This window comes from Fundulus heteroclitus, chromosome 9 (genome assembly GCF_011125445.2).
Source record: "Fundulus heteroclitus isolate FHET01 chromosome 9, MU-UCD_Fhet_4.1, whole genome shotgun sequence".
NCBI lineage: Eukaryota > Metazoa > Chordata > Actinopteri > Cyprinodontiformes > Fundulidae > Fundulus > Fundulus heteroclitus.
Genome location: NC_046369.1, coordinates 32,762,543 through 32,781,832, shown reverse-complemented (window position 1 = coordinate 32,781,832; position 19,290 = coordinate 32,762,543). Strand labels below are relative to the sequence as shown.

General features: G+C 39.7%; 1 protein-coding gene across 5 annotated transcripts in view; it reads right to left on the bottom strand.

Moving 5' to 3' along the window:
• LOC105925384 (cyclin-dependent kinase-like 5) overlaps positions 1-19,290 on the bottom strand; it is an 81,657-nt gene that overhangs the window by 15,294 nt on the left and 47,073 nt on the right. For all 5 annotated transcript variants that reach the window (XM_036141513.1, XM_036141512.1, XM_012861193.3 and 2 more), the window contains exons 4-9: positions 9,422-9,467; positions 9,118-9,254; positions 8,910-9,030; positions 8,282-8,341; positions 4,175-4,265; positions 3,867-4,056 (exon numbers count right to left, since the gene is read on the bottom strand). In XM_036141513.1, coding sequence (XP_035997406.1) covers positions 3,867-4,056; positions 4,175-4,265; positions 8,282-8,341; positions 8,910-9,030; positions 9,118-9,254; positions 9,422-9,467 — 645 coding nt within the window. The remainder of the gene's footprint in view (positions 1-3,866; positions 4,057-4,174; positions 4,266-8,281; positions 8,342-8,909; positions 9,031-9,117; positions 9,255-9,421; positions 9,468-19,290) is intronic.

The following is a 19,290-nucleotide window of genomic DNA, read 5'->3' as shown; positions in this document are numbered from 1 at the left end:
AAAAATGCTCGAGGACTTTGGGTTCACCTTCCAGAAGGAGAGAGCAATATGATAGAAACTTTGGTTAAAGTGAAATCTTTAATCAGCCCATGATGATCTGAACACCTATTCTCAATTCCCTCATAACACCCCTTAAAGTAGCTAGCTTCCATGTTTGTTTGTCTATCTTCTTTACTATTTTTTTAAGCATTGGAATGTATTAGTGTGATGAATAAGAAAATAATTGATTATATAATTGACTAAATCCAAGATAACCATTTCATTTACAATTGACGAGTTAATGTGATTCTGAGAATATTTCTGTTTCCATAATATATTCCTCCCGTTCCCTTGTATGAAGTATGTAATTTAGATGTAATTAATAATTAGCATGTAATTTTACTCCTTCACTGTTGATTCCAAATAAATTTTAGAAAGACTTCTCAAATTAACGAGAAATAATATATTCCATTCAGGGAGACTGATCTGAATCGTTATAGAAAATATAACTAAATAGTTTCTCAGTTAATGAACAAATATTTAGGAGGCAAAGTTGTTTCACTACATATTTAAGATTAATCTGGCAAAAGAATAAAAAAATAAAAAATAAATCTGTACTAGACCTTCATGTTTATATGGGCTGTTTTGGTTACCAGTAATTGTCAAGTTATTTTGTCACTTATGGTGCTACTCAGCAGATGCCTGAAGACAGGATCCGTGCCCCTTGCAGGTTTTCAAATTGTGTCAGGACATCAACACAAATCTCAATAATTATTATAGAGATTACACATGATAGGTCGGTAGAAACATTATTATAAAGTGGAACAGAAGGGATATATGTTGCGTTTTTAGTCCCCGTGCTTTCTCTGGCATGACAGATGCAAGTCTTTTCGGGTATGTTTCTACCAGATTCACACATCTAAGGGCCGAAATATTTTGCTTGTTCTTGGCTAAACAGTTCAATGTCTGTCAGGTTTGATGTAGATGTTCTCTAAACATCTGTTTTCAGGATGGATTTAGGTCTGGACTTTGAAAGGGTCATTCTAATACTCGAATATGCTTAGACCTAGACCATCCTACTGTAGCTCTATTTGAAAGTTTAGGGACCTGCTAGAAGGTGAACTTCTGCCTCAGTCTCCAATCTCTTGCAGGTTTTATTCAGGGACTGGCCCGCATTCAGCTCCATCCATCATCTCTGACCAGCTTCCCTGTTCTTGCTGATAAAAAACTTCTCCACACCTGAGCTGTGCATTTCAGCAGCTCCTCCAATGTCACCATGTGCCTCTGTTGCTTCTGAGAAACCCTTTTCTCGCTTGGTCTGTTGGCCTAGGTGCCTTCTGGACTCCATCGATTGCACCAGCATTTCTTTAGGGGTATCAGAGTGAAAGGAGTTCTGATGAAAATCAACAAGAGGGATCATATTTCTCCAATTTTAGCTTCCCATTATTGGCTTCCTGTTAAATCAAGAATAGAATTTAAAATTCTTCTTCTAACATATAAAGCCCTTAATAATCAAGCTCCATCATATATCAGAGCTCTGATTACCCCGTATGTTCCTAACAGAGCACTTTGCTCTCAGACTGCAGGTCTGCTGGTGGTTCCTAGAGTCTCTAAAAGTAGAATGGGAGGCAGATCCTTTAGCTATCAGGCTCCTCTCCTGTGGAACCAACTCCCAGTTTTGGTCCGTGAGGCAGACACCCTGTCTACTTTTAAGACTAGGCTTAAAACTTTCCTTTTTGACAAAGCTTATAGTCAGAGTGGCTCATGTTACCCTGAGCTAACTCTATAGTTATGCTGCTATAGGCTTAGGCTGCTGGAGGACATCAGGGCCTATTTTTCTCACTCTACTGAGTTCTACTGTTCTCCAGTTTTGCATTGCTTGTCGTCATTTCAGCTTTTAACTTTTTTTTCTTCATAGTAGGTACACCTGGTCTGCTGTTCTGTTAGCTGTGACATCATCCAGAGAAGACAGATCACCCGCTATTACCATCTAATAGAGAACAGATTACTGGATCAATTTGTGCTTCTGTGCTTTTTTGTCTCTCTTGTTGTGTCTCTGCTCTGTCTTCTGTAACCCCCAGTCAGTCGAGGCAGATGATCGTTCATACTAAGCCTGGTTCTGGTTCTGCTAGAGGTTTTTTCTTCCCGTTAAAGGGGAGTTTTCCTCTCCACTGTCGCTTCATACTTGCTCAGTATGAGGGGTTGCTGCAAAGCCATGGACAATGCAGACGTCTGTCCACCGTAGCTCTACGCTTCTTCAGGAGGAGTTAATGCTGCTTGTCAAGACTTTGATACAATCAACTGGGTTCCCTTGGATAGGACATTTCTTGACCAATTTGTATAATCAGACCCAATCTGTATAATTGACTTTGGAAAGTGCCTTGAGATTACATGTTTCATGAATTGGCGCTATATAAATAAAACTAAATTCTATTCAATTCAATTACAATTGCATGCATCGCCTCTCAGATATGTATCTGAAATGAATCAGCTGGTAAAACCATGTATTGTGTTCCTTCCACTTCACAACCATGCACTACTTTGCGTTGGTCTAACTTGAAATCCCAATAATATTTCTGATTGTAATGTGACAAAATGTGAAGTATGCATCCTTTTCCCATGCACTGTAACTCTCTACTATAGTTCTCTTGGCTGCTGAATTAAAATCCCTGAAATTTGTGTTTCAAACGAGACAAAATGTGGAAAAGTTAAAGATGAAGTTTAAGGTGAACACTTGAGCAGGGCGTTGTTTACCTGCTGGTTGCTCTGATTTTGTATCAGCATTTGAATTATTCCCAGACAGCCACACTCTGTGTAGGTCTTCCCTGTGTACATTTTAGAGGCAGGTGAATCCTGCTTTATTAAAATTTAAATAAAACTGAATTGAAATTGAACTGCCTTTGTAACGTCCTCAAACACCATCACTGAAGACGTCACAACTGTGAGTGCGTCTCACATCCAGAAGCTGTTCTTTTCAAATCACACGTTTCTGCATGTTAGGGACGCTGTAGATGGTCAGCGTGACAGAGCGTCCTTCAAATATCCCATATGGCTGTTTTTATTTTATTTTTTTTATTTTTTTTTATCATTTTTACGAACACAATCTTTAAATCACAAACAATTCCCTTTTTGCACGCTCTTAATCTCATCCTGTTGTTAAGATAATTGGACTGCGGGAAGGGGGGGGCTTAAGAGCAAATGTCCACTGATGAGTTAGGCTTAAAGACTGAACGTGTGGGCGCACATTTAAACGACGGACAAGCAGACAAATCCTGTGATTTTTCATTCAGCAAGTACAAATAGATGCTGGCTCTCAATGTCAAACACATGCCTGTCTCACCGGAGAGAAGCAGAGAGGCAACTTATGCATTTACAAGCTGAAACTGAAATAAAACTCAAGACAAACGTGGCAAAAATATTCTGCATCCATGTGCTTAAAGTTAGAAATGGCTTTATTTTCACAGGTATATTTTAGGAAAAACAATACTTTTTTAGAGGAGGAGCTTGAAAACTGATTTAAAAAAAAAAAACAAAAGCCTCCTCAGTTGCAGGCAGAGAGGGGAAGAGAAGGAACGACAGAGGTTTGATGAACCACCATCCTGCCACATAAGACTTATCACAGTCTTCCTTCACAGTGCATACAGGATACATGATGCACGATGAGTCATTGTGATCCAATCAGTCACGGCACAGAAAACTAAGCCAGGAAAAAAAAAAAAGAAAAAAGGAAGAGAGCGTAGAGAGATCGCAGGGAAGGAAAACAGAAGAGAGGAGCAAGCAAAAAGAAGATGGAGGGAGACAGTGTAGTTGAGAATGTCAAAATAAAAGCAGCAACCTGACAGGTAGGCTCTGCAGGTTTAGGGTCAGAGGAAAGCGTGTGGTATTACCCTCAGCCCGTGGAAGCGGGGGTTGTTATAGAAGAGCTTCATCTGCTCCGGAGGCAGGGGCCCCAGCACTTTCTGGATGGTGAAGAGCTGGTCGATCTCGCTCTCTCCTGGGAACAGGGGCTGCCCGTCGCTCAGCTCTCCTAAGATGCAGCCCACCGACCACATGTCCACCGCCTTCCCGTACGGAGCCCTGCCAACATGGATTTAAGGGGTTGGTAATGAAGGCAGGGCATAACAATGGCTAATCACACGCGACGTCAGGGCAGCGACTAGATTGCTGAGCAAAGTTAATGAGACGGCGGGTGTACCCAAGCAGGAGCTCTGGAGAGCGGTACCATCTAGTAGCCACATACTCGGTGTAATTGGCGTCAGTCCCCTCGGAGAGATTACGTGCAAAACCTGCAAAGTGAAGACGCAGTGAGCGATGTCATATTGGGAGATTGAGATATGCTCTACACACAGATAAGTCTCAACAAAGGGTACAAGATCAGGTTCTCCCTCGATGCTAATAAGCGAGGAAGTGAGAGATGAAGAAATGCCTAAATTAACATGTGCTCAGATATTGCAGATATGATTGGCCAAATTGGGACAGCACTGTAAAAGTCAGAAATGTATTATTATTATCATTGTTAAAATATGATGCACATTGTGTGCAAATGTCAAATCATAATGCTTAAGCACAGTTACGAGATAAGACGTTAAGGGTTATTTGTAATATTATAATCATAAACTTTAAATAATTTTATTTAGGTTTTATGCGTTAGACCAACACAAAGTGGTGGATAACTGTGAAGTGGAATCAAAACGGCAAACATGTAGAGCAAGGGTGTCCAAAGTGGGGCCCAGGGGCCGTTTGCGGCCCCTGGATTGATTTTGTGCAGCTGCAATTCAAGAATGATTTGGCCCACCAGCACATCGTTTTATTTTAAACTAGGGCAAAATTATTTCAAACGAGTTAAAATCTTCTTACAATGGAAAATTTTAGGTGCAACACAAAGTGTTCATCTTTGAATAACCACATTATTAACATTCTCTTTAACTTCAGGGTAAATACAGACCACATCTATTCTATGAATTTTACTCGAATGCCCACTTTGATGCACCAAAACCTGTCGTTACTTAATTTATTAAAATCGACTAGACCCCAATCCTGATCTTATTGCTGAGATTAGACTAAATGTTTTTCAATTAAGTCTATAAGAATTTGAAAGCTGGAGAACCATCTTTTAATGTGAGTAATATGCAAAACCCTTTTTAGGTTTTGGATCTGCAATGATTTACACATCCCATTTTACCAACATCTGTTATCATTTGTTTAATTAAAATGTTGCATCCTTAGGCTTTTTGGAGCAGGTAAAAAACATCACTATATTTTTTGGGTAATTTCAGTTTTTGTTTTGGTTATATATTTTTTTGCCTTTGAGTACTTTTGACTTTACGATTTTGGCCCACGTGATGAAAGGTTTGGACACCCCTGATGTAGAGGAAGGCATTCTGGTCAGGTGAGGCCTAAATTCAATATTTTGGTTAAAATACAAAATGATATGTGTAAGGAAAGCTAATACTGAACACACAATCTCCACAGTATAACATGGTGGAGGTAGCTTCATGCTGTGGGGATGCCTTTTTTTCAGTAAGTTAAGCTGGAGTGGTCCTGTTAAAGTCCAGTCCCACATCCACTTGAGAATCTGTGGCAAAACCTGAAAACTGATCTTCACAGACAGTCTCCATCCAACACAACTGAGGCTGAACTATGTTGCGGAGAGGAATGGCCAAACATTTCAGTCTCTAGGTCTGCAAAGCAGGTTAAGCCAGAACAACAACCACTTATAGCTGTAATTGCAGGAAAGCATGGTTCTACAAATTATTTTCCCAGAATATGAATGCATGGCAAACCTATGTATTTTATTAGTGAACTATATTGAGATTGTATAAATTTCCTTCCATCTCACAAGTATGCACTACTTTTGAGGTGGTCTCTTACATAAAATCCAATAAAGAAAATTACAGATTGGGGGTTTAACATGACAAAAAGTTGAAACTTTCAAAGGGTATGAATAGGGGTGAATGGCACCGTAGGAGAAGAGATTTTAACTGCTCTGCATGTAAGAACAAAATTCTGTATAATTACTGAAGCACAAATACTAAAGCTCACCAATTAACAGGCTTTCTCTCCTCATTTTTACTTTGAACAAACAACAGAAAAGCAGCAGCTTACCTGCATAGAAACCTGTGTGTGTGGTTTTTGTTTTAGAATTAACTTGCATCATTAATATGTGTGCAGGTTCTCTTTTGATCCTGTGTCACGTACACTGCAGCAGAGTTTAATGGCGGCTTTTCTCTTTAAGCAACTTGCAAGATACAATACCAAATCTAACGTTTGAAAGACACTTAGAAATCCCAGACATTTGTTTCACTGTTCTGAAATGTTCTGAAATCTACTACAGGGTTTACAACATACTGTGAATGTAATTTCAGTGAATGTGCCATAAGAAATGTTTGGGACACCGACGGGCATTAAAAGCAGCAGAATCTTATTTAAATTTTAAAAATAAATGTATCATAAAAATGAAATATCCCCTTTTCAGGTAAATATTCTTTCAAATTCTTTGAAACACCTTTAATCGGCTAAGTGAATAAGACCTTGGAAGTGCGTAAGCGTTCGCCATGATACGTGCCGTCCGAACAGTGCCGTCAATGAGGTAGGAAGGAAAAGGAACCTGTAAGCTTCCTATCATAGCTCCTTTAGCATAGGAACCTCGTGATGTCCCTTACATCGTGAGGCATAATGAGCTATAAGGAATCCCACAATCCTTTGCATGACATGACGTGTAAACACAGCACACCTCACAGAAATTGACAAAAATGTCTGGAGAGAAAAGAGCACACACTTTGTAGCTCCTTTGACTAGCATTATCCATGTGCATTTACGACGTGTAATGTAGTATATGAGTTAAAGGCAGTTTGAAATCGGCACATCAGTCCGAAGCTTCATTCCTCCCCACGATAGAGTTCTTACTGTTGACCCCATGAATGGTCAAGGAACAGGAGCTACAACTAGAATATTACAGATGCAGCCTGTCACTCTGTGTCCCTGAGCAAGACCCTTGACCACAGATTGCGCCACTCAGTGTCGGTAGCACACTGCTCTCTAATGGATGGGTTAAACGCTGAGACAGGGGACAGGTTAAATCTCCCCTCTGAGGGACTATAAAGGAAAACGTTTATTTATTCAAGCGTGAAGAAATTAAGCACATTTTATGAAACATCAAGTCATATCATGCTGCAATAGACTGGCGACCTCTCCAGGGTGTACCCCGCCTCTCGCACATTGACAGCTGGAGATAGACACCAGCACCCCTCGCGACCTCAACAGGGATAGATGTGTTAGAAAATGGATGGATGGATGGATGGATGGATGGGTGGATGGAAGTAAGTCATATCATGCTTTTTTTCCACACTTCACCCATGGTCATCTAGGGATGAAACTTCAGTCCTCTAATCAAGGCCTATGAGTGCTCCCAAATAGTCAAATAAATGTTATCTGAATTTAACAGAAAAAGGATTGAGCTGGCCCATTCCATTTTCTAGAAATGGTAAAAAAATAAAAGGATAAAAACAAAAACCAGAAAACCAAACAAAAAAGAAACAAAAGTTACTCTGACACAGTTGCTGGTCCAAAGCCTGAGTAAAACAGGGTGGTAGGAATTGTGACATTATAAAAACCCAACACTAAACAGAAGACAACTTCCTTTACCCCTCTAAACATATTGAGGGTGCTTGTTCTGTCTCTCCTACAGCGTCCATTACAATTACCCGCAGACGGCCAATCATGCAGGTTCGATAATGATGTCATCCAGCTACTTTCGGGACAATGAAAAGCTATTTTCTTTACTGAAGAACTGGCAACAGTGTGCTGGTCTCTCCCACAATCAAAACCACACACAATGAAAATGGCACGGCATGAGAAGACGCACCCAAACATGAACCTTCACAGCGGAGACTGTTAGCCCTATGTCTGCTCTCTCAATGCCTTTGGCTGACACAGAGCAAACAGCAGGCCTTCAGTCTCTCACTCCAGATTGCCTGCGTCATGTCAGCTTTGCCATATTTTACCCCCCCCCCCCTTGCTTGTTGTAGTACCACAAGACTTAATCAAAGCCTGATTAGGTTCTTGTTTCCCAACATGTTTCGTTAATTGAGATGAGAGAAGAAAGCACCGGAGCAGTGTGAGAAGCAGCAGAGCGAGTGGCATGCAGAGCTTTAGATAACCAGATGAAGCTTGCCTGAACTCCTCAAGTACTGATATGAGCCAAATATAGTTTGTGTTGAAAATACTCCTTTTTACATCACGGCTCTGTTTGGCAACCTTTCCTGCAGCTGTATCAACATGAGCGTTCAACAGAGGGTCTCACCAAAGTCACAGAGCTTGAGGACGTCATCAGAACTGATGAGGAGATTTTCTGGCTTTATATCTGAAGAGAAAGAACACAGGCTGGGGGTAAGCTGACCAGGGTAAGCTGACCAGGATTCACATGAACTCCAGGCAGGCATCAACTTCTACCACCACAGATTCATCTCATTCAAAAGAACCTAGGCGTGTTTATTTTAATAGGCAAAAAGCAGCAGTGAAAAAGCTCTGCAAGTAAAAATGCACAGATTGCGGCGGGGTAGACTACAGGCCTTTGGATGCCTGCTCTGTTGCTACTGTGCCAAAGGCTCACACGGGCCATCTGGTTTCCTGAGCCGCTGCCAGCGATTCACCAAAAGCTTCGTTTGTGAACAGTATAAGACATCGCTATAATCCATCAGCTAACCTCTTCAAATTATACTTCACTGAAGAAAATACGAAATGCTGTAAAATGTACAGTTTATTTCTCCAATTTTCCAGATTGTGGTCTATTCTCTGGGTGCTTCATGAGCATCTTTCAGCCTGGAGGGCCTTTTCACTGCCTCGTTAGCAGGGTCACCCTCTGGGCTTCTATCATGGGTTTCTATTACGATCAGAAGAAGTTTAAAACACAAGGTGAATGTAGCAATTACCTCTGTGAACAATGTCATGCTTATGGCACCAGTGGATAGCTTTGATTAACTGGAAGATGTAGCTGCGCACTTTGTCGGTCGGGACACCGGTGGGTAACTCCTCAAGGAGCTCAAGCATATTCTAAAAGAGAACAAAGACATCAAAAGCACATCAGGAAAGATCCAAAGGACCTATACACATAAAGGCCATGTCCTATTTGGAGCCTACCTTCTCCACATACTCAAAAACAAGATATAGCTTCCCTCTTCTGCGGAATGCCTCTTTGAGCTCAACGATATTCTCCTGCTTGAGGGTACGGAGCATCTTAAGCTCCCGTAGCGTTGTTTCTTTAACCTCCTCATTTTCTGCATCAAGGTGAGACAGAGAGGAAACAAATCCATTGTAAAGCAGATCTTCCATGTGGCAGATACATATATGATACAAGCCAAATGAAACAAATGGGCTATTTCACAATAACAATGAAAAGTGTTCACTCAGAAATTCTCTACACAGGAAACGAGAAGTCTCTTACCTTCACTGTCCTTGAATTTCTTAATAGCCACAATTTCATTGGTTTCCTGCATTAAAAAGAAAATACAGTCCGTGAGAAATCAAAGCTCTTTTTCCTTGCATATCCCATATGTAGTTGCAACAAGTGTGTTAGCACAAATACAAAAAGGGCAACATACTTAGCAGCTATTTTTTTACTAATATTTGTTTTATCAGAAATACGCTTTATATTAAAATACAATAATCAGGGGAGTCCAATCCTATGCATTGCCTCAGAGTTCAGAGTTCAGATAGGATTTTATCACCTGCACCATCAGTGAGCCATTCAAAAAGAAGGAGTATTGGCTGTGGTTGCTTTTTTGCTAGTCTTTGTCGTGTGACCTGCTCTTTACACAGTGCTTAGACAACAGCCAGCATAAGGGGAAAGCTGCACAGAGGGCAGCTGAAACACGATGCATTGAATTTATATGATGTTCAAAGCACAACAGTACTCATGTACAAACGTCTAGATTTGCTATCAAGATTATACACAAAACCCTTTATTTGGTGCTATGCTCCTGAGTGTTCATACGGCGAAGACAAGAAAACCCCAGAGAACTGTCTACTTTTAGCGTTTCCCCTTTAAAATGTTCTCTAAAATCTTTCCAGGTCGTTTCTTTTTCAATAAGACCTGATGCCCAGATGAACTAGATTAAATAGACATTGCTTTACATAAAAAGGTCACTTGCATGTCTGAAATGGGTACCACTTTTCCAACTTCATGACTCGCAGAAACAAAATCAGTACATTAACAGCTAATGACCCAGTTCTATGACTAATTCCTGTCTGTCGCAGGTATACCAGACATAAGGTAATAATCAGCAGTATGCCACTGTCATCTAAAGTCACTTCTAGTTATCTGCTCACAAAGTTCTGTGGCCAAACCACCAGCAGCCCCATTTCTCGACATGTCCTACTTAGACATGGTATTTCTGCCTAGTGCTCAGAGCTGTGCTCCAGTTCAACACCACACCCCTTCAACCCCTCTCCAAAGGAAGCCAGAGGCAGCATTGTACCGCTCCAACTCGGATCATGGAGCACAGAGAGCCATCCTACTGACTACGAGGGATTTAAGACGACATACTGTAGGGTCAGAGGTTCACATGCATCACTGTCCTTATGCAAGCCAAACTGATTGAAGAAAGAAGGAACAGCAAATCGCTGATTATAACCAGTGTTTTGTTTAACCCTTCCTCAGTAATGGAGAAAAAATAGACTTCCTTTTTAAGGAACATATTCTTTCATCTCAATATTGAGATTTAAACAGAGGACAGTACACGTGTTGATGCTAGAGGGAAAGGTGACAGTTTATGTTCATATATTATAAAACTGTTGGGTGATAAATTTAACTGAAATGTTGGGTTTATGGTGTCAGATCAAAAGTTGAGTAATTTTAACCAAAAATCTTGACCTAGTTTGTTGGGTTTAAAAAAAGACCAGAAGGACCCTCTGATTTGAGCCCTGATGACTATTTTTGAATTAAATAATATTGGATTGGACTTTACTGAACGTTTTCACTGAACGTCGCCCATTTCCAGATTGAGCTTTTACCAAGGTAGCAAGGGCATCCAGTCTGCTTCATAGTTTGAGTTAAAACTTAGGGCTTTATGAGAAAGTTTTTGCCTCAGCCATGGCGAGAACGACGATAAGGACTTTCAAATGCAAAACTGCGGACTTTTGATCGCTGTGAAATTATTTTTATAGGTTGGATATTGGATATTTGCACTGTGTTCTTTGGGTTAGATCCTGCTGCTATCTGCACTCTTTAGAGACAAAACCTGATGGCTGACAGTTTGTATAAAATGAGAAAAAGCCTCACCAAATTTGATTTAGGTTATTAAATAGTGTGCCCGTCTGTGTATAGAAAACTGAAGTGTCTTTTTTCTTTTCTTTTCTTTTTTTTTTACATTCAAGGGTGGTTTATGGTTTGTATATAGTAATGTACTTTGGTTTGGCCCAGTCTGTTCATGGTGCTCCTAAAAATTAATGTAGTTACCCTTCAGTCCTTTCACCACACTTCCTCAGCCAAAATCTTGTTTCTCCTCGTCCTTGGCGAAATCAGTGAACAGCAGTCTGTTCACGTCACATCTCGGCCCTACTCAACCCCGGACATATTACCTTCTGAGGAGGGACGAAAAAAGCCAGCCTAGTGTAAAAACACTGTAATCGACTGTAATGTTCGTATAGCGGGCGGAGATGAGTAGAGCCAGGCCAAGTGGAGCCTGTGGAAAAGGGGCTATATAGAAGTCAACCCCATCCCCAAGTTGCAGGAACAGGAACAGCTAAGAAACGTATAAGGATTTTCTCCATTTCAGACCTACCCGAACTCTCAAACAAAGGTTGATTCATCCTGAGGACTATATCCCAAACACAAACTGAGTGGCCTGGTGTATGCAGGTCAGTGGAAGGAATTTTCAGAGCTCTATATTAGACTAAACAACCTCTTCACCGACACACAGCCTGACACAGGGGAGCCAGCTCCTCAGGACCAGACTCAGCTGTGCACCCGCACCTAGGTTTAAGAGTGGGGTGAAGGAAACTATTTACGCCAAATGAGAACAATCATCCCCAAAGAGAGGAGAATGTGTCATATTTTAGCTTTCAAAAACATACAGTGCAGCTTTAAGCCTAATGGTCAGTGAATTTCAGAACACTTCACACATTCCTGCATCTGAGCATTTCTCAGTGAGCCAGGTTAACAATGGTACTAACAATGGCCTATTGTAGCAGGGGTCTAATCTCCATGTGAATCTAGATATACAGAAAAGACCCTACCTAACAGTTTAAAAAATGTTTTAACCTCTTTTGGATTTGTCATGCCCTGGATGGTTGAGAATTTATACCAGCATTGGTTTGGAGTTGATATCCTAGCCTAGCATGCTGAAGTCAACCCTGCTGTGCTGTTGCCAAGACTGCTTACCATAAGCGACTTTGAGCTTCTTTTTTATCTAAAGTAACTTGTAAAATTTGTGAGTCGCAGGTTGCAATTTTTTGGGCTTGTTTCTGAAAGTGAAAAGTTTCAGCAAAAAGAAACTGTCCAAAGGACCTACTTATTTTTTTAGATTCATGCTCTTACACTGTCTGCAGGTATATTTAGTTACTTGTTGGATCATTAGAAGAAATATGCTCAGGATCACACCACCTTAAGGTCTCAGGTTTGAGTCCTCACATAAAGCACAAAGACTTGCCTTTTTACAGAACATCAACCAAACCACACAGCTGGTGATTTCAAATCTTCAGAGACCCCATGAAACCAGTTTCTTTGCTCCAGTTCACAGCACATTACATCATCCGTTTATAATAGTTGAGGTTATTTCTGCTTCAAGTGCAAACTGTAGAATGAGCTGCAGTCCAAAAGCAGATCCTGCAGCATTTTGGTTTGCTAATCTCAATCCACAAGCATTACATGCCAGGCAAACATTTTTTTTTAAAGTTTATTAATAATTCACACATACATTGAGGGATCAAACACTTTTTGTAAAACTATTTATTTTAGGTTCTTGGGGAATTCACATGTAGGGAAAGACTGTGTGGCTAATTTATGAGGGAGCAAAATGAAATGGGTTAGATTATTATTTAATATCAAAACTCTGTCAGTCTTCCATGGCCTGAATAGTAAAGATTCATCCCCTCCAGTCAATCTAAATCGTCTGCTAGATATTTTCTCATGGCCTAAAAGACAATCGACACTACACTGCCTTAAAAAGTTGTGAGGGCTACTGTAGTAGCCCTCACAAAGATAAACCTTATTTTCTGACCAATGATGTATGAAACAAAACAAACAAACAAAAGCAGACCAAACACAACTGAGACAACAGAAATGTGGAAGAATATGTTTTGGTCAGACAAATCCAAAAAATCTAGTTTTTCTCTTACATGCAAAAAGCTACATGGGATGGAAAACTAACATTGGCAAATATGAATGAAACATGGTGGTGGCAGCATCATACTGTGGGATGCTTTTCTTCAGCACAAACAGAGAAACAGGTCAGAGTTGAAGAGAGTTAAACAGAGGGTAATGCTGGAAAGAAAGCCTGTTAGTGGCTTCAAAAGATTTTAGACTGGGACAGAGGTCCACCTTCCGACAGGACAACAACAACTCTAAACATACAGCAAGAGCAGAAAGGTTCTGATTAAAGCATTGATGTGTCAGAATAAAAAAAAATATCTAGCAGCTGGTATTTTGGTGAAAGGTGGTTTCACAAATTATCAACTCATGTTGTATGGAGAAGTTGTGAAGAAAACTGCACTACACCTGCAGTCCAGCCGGTGCTAATAAGAAACCAAAGGCATCCCTAGCTGGTTCCGTCCTGACTTGAGTGTGACTTCTGCCACCTAGAAACCATGACACCCTGAAGCACAGAGCTGTGAAGCTGTACAAATGGAGCCTGAACTTTGGCTACAGGATTGTTTTTGCTAATTTAATCCTTGAGAAACTCCAGTAGATTTTTTGCAATGAGTTCTTTTATAACCTCCTGGATGAGTCTTTTAGGCACTCTTGGAGTTACACCACATGGTGATAATCCCCCTCCCCCACAAAACATACATATAACAGGTTTGCTCATGTGTGGTGTTAGTGGATAATGGCTGTCATTGTGGCTCCTGAGTCCCAAAGCATTAGAAATGGCTTTGTGACTCTTTCCAGACTGAAAAATATCAATAATCTGACGACTCCTCGTTACAGAGGAGTGGACCAGTTTCGGTCCAATCTGCTGTCTTAATGGCTTTAACGACCGCCCATTACTAAGGGGTGGTCCTGTTTCGGTTGAATTTGCATGTTATCTAAGCCATTACAAGGCCTTTGTTTGCCAATTGTATAAAGCTTGTTACTCCACATTACTCCAGACTTTTTGAATTGAGAAAGCTTCCTGGAGAGGAAGCGAAACGTTATCAACTACGGAAAACAAATCCAGTTGCTTTGTTTTTAACTTTTTTTGGAATGACCATGACCTGGATGAATGAGAATCTTCACCAGCATCAATAATTGGGTATCCATCGACCAACAAATTGTGAAAATTGTAATTATGAAAATGAATTTGTTTGGTAGAAACACTGCAATTTCTAAAATGCTACTATTTTTTGATAAAAGGTTTTTGCGCTAGGATGAGGTGGTTTTTCAGCAATATTGATATTGGTATATTTAACAAAACTGCAATTTTTCGCATCACATGAGTCACGTGATCAACAACCAAATGTTACTAAAAAGACTACAGGAAGAAGTAGCAGGAGGATGGCGCGACATGTTTGGATTCACGAGGAGACAGCGTAGTTTTTTTTTACATTTAGTTCGTGACAGGGATTTTACATACTAGATTCAAAACAGCAAAGAAATCCGAGCATTTACCAAGATCTTGAAGCGGCCATAAAAGAAGCGGGCTTCCACAAGACGTAGTGACTCTTACGTTTCGAAATGGAAAACTCTGAAACAGAAATACTTGGCTGAGAAGAGAAACCTCGGCAAAAGTGGAGGTGGTGGAAAAGATGCAATTAGTTTCAAATACTTCTCCCGCATGGCCAAGATACTCGCGTGAATAAACGTATTGCCGTAATCTTAATTGCATTTCTTGGAAACACCGCAATTGCAAAAACGTGTTTTATTAAAATTAGTAGAATATCAACAATGTTTTGCCCACATTTCAAATGGAAATGCAACTACTGACTCTGTTTCTTATCTGTTCTTTTTGACACTCCTCCCTTTAGATGTTGGTATCGTGTGTTAGTTTTTAAGATCTGTTAGCCTACTTTGTGTTGTCAGACAAGTTCTACGTATTTATGTGAAATATAACAAAATTATAATTTGAAGATATTTTATGTTCTTAGGTTGACTTTAATGTTGTGTGAACAAAAACAGAGAAAAACTATCCTTATATTTGAAGCTATAGTTGGTAATCCTGTTCAGAAACACTTTTTGTAATACTGGGTAAAATGGTCCTTCCATCCTGAAAGTAGTAAATACATTATGTATTATGTTTTCTGTGGAAGCTGCAGGCCTGTTAAAAACTCTAACCAATCCATGCTCCTCGGTCCGAAGGGGAGGGATTTGACAGAGTTTTGTTCTTGCTTTCATTCCCCTCTGTCCCTCAAGTTCAGCGGGTATCGCCATATTTATGGGTCGCCCCACATGTCAATCATTCCACCAGTGTTCATGCTCGCTCCTTGTTAGTTTCTGCTTGCTGGCTGTGTATGCGCACTTCTAGTGTTTACGTATTCGGTTAGGTTGGGGGTTAGCTTAGCTGTTAGCCGTTCACTGTAGCTCCACTGCTCTCACCGTTGACTTTGAACCATGGGCGTAGGTTTGTATAGGGACCATAGGGACATGTCCCTACCAATAATTCGATGTGAATAACATGTTTATAATTTACAATACATCGTTGTTACAGCAGTCGCTTATTTTCCTCTCGCAGCTCCGCTGCTTGGCGGCGGCTGCTGCTGCAGCTCCGTCTGCCAGCCTGCGTGTCCAGTCGGTCTTTCCTGTCGCTTTAACTTAGCAGCGCACGTAACTGTGCTGTGTGCTGTTTAACTCCACTCTCATTGGTTGTTTTGCCTTAAGTCCCGCCTTCTCTCTCCCTGGTTGGTTGTTTTCTAGTGCGTGCATGTGCGTGCATGCTTGCAGCGCGAAATTTAAATTTAATTCACACTAGAATACTGCGGTTACAACAACGAATATTAGACTACGAAACTAGTCCCAATTAAAAAATATATATATTATCTACGCTATAACAGGCGATAGAAGAAGCAGGAGAGAGTAGTTTTCATCTGTGGAACTTAAGAAATGTAAGTAACCAACGTTAGCATCTTAAAATATTTAATTCTGAAGTATAATACATTTTATCAACAAAAATATTCAGTGTCAGGCAGGAGTTCTGAAGACTGCTAGAAAAATCGACAAGCAAAGAATGTAAGCTTTCAAAAAATCCCTTTAAGGCGGTTCAGATATAAATAGCAGGTGTTATTCGTTTTATAGAGTATAACAATACGAGATGGTGCCTAAACATTGCTATTTTTTGTTTAGAAAGCATAATTAGGGTTCAACATAATAATAGTGCTATTTAATTTTTTCTACTTTTGGAAATAGGATAAAGTACAAACAGAGGAACACATTGGTTTGATTTTACATAGATTTCCACACAGTCCATAAGTAAATTAGTACAAACATTAGTGTCCGGTAAAAATGCTTGAATCTGGCTGTTTATTTTGGATATTATTACATTACGGATAAGATAGTGTTATATTTTCTTTTAATAATTGTTAAAAGCAATTTTATATTTAAATAAACTTAGGCTCATGCTTAGTGTTGTGATTGTAGATGATGCCACCAAAAATGAAAAGAGACATAAGGAGCTATTTTAACACTCAGACAGTAAATATCATAGGATGATATAAAAGGTTGTGTTATATTTAATCCTTTAATACTAAAAACACACTTGTATAATAGTAACATTATATGATTATAGGAAACACAGATATCCAGTAATAATGATGCAGGGCAGCTTGGAGGTAAGGCAGCTGGCCCTTCAATGCTTTAGGTGATGTCTAATTTATTTTAATTACAAATTAAGGAGCAGCTTTTTATTTATATACAATATATATAGTGCTTATAAAATTTGTATTAATGTAGCAAAAAATGCTGCTTTTGTCTTTAAACGAAATGTCCCCTGATGCTCACGTCAAGTATAAAAAAATAGGGGCATGCATACTGCGTAGGACCAATGACATCAAACCAATGAAACTTGAGACCAGTGTCCCTACCAAAGTTGAAATCAAACCTACGCCCATGCTTTGAACATGGCTGACACTAGCTTCAAGTGAACCGCATTCATGTTTATCAGAAGAAGTGGAAGGACTCAGTAGAAAGTGATAAGGCCAGAGTGGATTTGGGAGATTTTTAAGACGCAATCCCCCTGAAGACCGGAAGAGCGAGGTAAGCCGGTCTTGCATGTGCGGAGTTATTCACAAAGGGACTTGGGGAAATCTGGAAAATTCGCCAACCCTAGCTTTAAAGCCCTTCATCTTTGAAAACCCCCATAATTGGTGCTATGCCATGTGGAATGCTTTGGTCTTTCCCTAACTGGACTGGTTACTGTGTTTGTATTTTAGCAACAAAGACAGCTGCTAAACTGTTTTCTGATATTTGAGAAGGTCCTCGTGTGTTTTTCTTTGTCCTTTCTTAATACAGCCCACACATTCAAACTGACATTTAGCAATAGATGTTTCCCTCTATTTGGAAACGCAAGGTCACAAGTAGAGATGCACGAAGAAATTAGCTGGTCCAAGGAAATGGATGGTTTTAGGCTTGAATGGCCCAGAGAGCTTAGGTTATCTGCCAACATCTCTGTTAGTTATTGCATGGAAGTTTTTCAAACGCTAAACAGCAACTGAGATCGATGGAATCACACTGACAGGTTTGTACTGCTGGATGGATAACAATCACAGTTTCTTTTACATTGTTAAGCAGCTGCTGAGAGCATTTGACATTTCATATCCAAACTTATTAATTCAGTTAAACCAAACTCAAAACACCTTAGCTGGCGCAGTTTAAAAAGAAAGTCTTTTGGTTTTGAATACTAAAAAATAAAAGTGCTGATATAACTATCCCAAAACCCTCAGAGTGAAAAAACATCCATGCAGAACAATTTCATTCATAAAAGATAATAATTTAAAGGGCCTTTATCATGCAAAAATCTACTTTTTTGAGCATTTAGTTTGGCGACAGCATCTACTCTTTTTTGATACTATGCATCATGAAATGGGCGACCCAACATGGGGAGAGGCGGAGTCGTTGGAAAAATAGCACCAGAAAACAGCTAATACTAAATAACAAATGAATCGTGTCAAAGACAGTATTTCATCATATATATGCCTATAGTTGACTTTGGTAGGCCTAAAAAGAACCTTTAAAGAAATGTTGTTTTGGTTAACTAGCATAGAATAAGTTTGGGTTTATGGTTTTCTGTGTGTGAATGCAGATACCATCTGCTGCTATTTTAAATGATGCTGTGCTAATGTTACAGTTTTTTTTTTACCGAAAACAAAATACACTAAGGCGGTAGGGGAGATTCAGCAGCTGGGCTTGCTGAAGCATACAAAGTAACATCTGAATTTGTTTTTCCATCTGCATTTGAGTTTGCAACATCTGTCCTGCAGTTTCCTCTAAAGAAATATGAGGGGTAAGCTGTTAGCAAAGTGCTCCAGTTTAATATTTGGTCATAGAATTTCAAACACACAAAGTTTTGTAGCCTCCCTACAAAAAAAAGTTGTAAACAATGTCCTTGGGCAAGAAAAGTAAAAGTAGGTAAAAGTAAAACCTGCAGCTTATAGAGAAGAAATATATTAAAGAGCTTTTTAAAGTGGTGGATTAGGGACATCTTAATGAGGTTGCAAAGTGTGAATTATTAAAAAAATAAAGTTATTTTTCCTCTTCTTTAAAGAAAATTTATTTTTTTCTGAAACTGTAACCAAACATGCACAGAGTAACAGGGTTTTGACTGGAAGTGGATGAATGTGAGGTGTTTAAATTCAAGTCAGGAAATTGTTTCAAAGGAAAATATATTTTCTAAGAGATATTTAGCATTGTCTGAGGTCCATCTAGGCCCTGGGACTGTGAGAGAGAGCAAGACTTAGTTTGAAGGGAGTACAGCACAGTTACTTTATCCTTCTGAGCTTTCAGCCTTACGGTGTACATTTTAGGACACCCGGGGTTTTCAGGAAAACATCCCCAGACATCAGATCAAACGACTTTAAACTTCTGACTAAACAGCATAACAACAAAAGGTGTCAGAAAAAAAGGCATCAAGCAAAAAATACCTTTTCCATATTTAACGACTGCTCAATCACAAGATAGATAGAATAAAA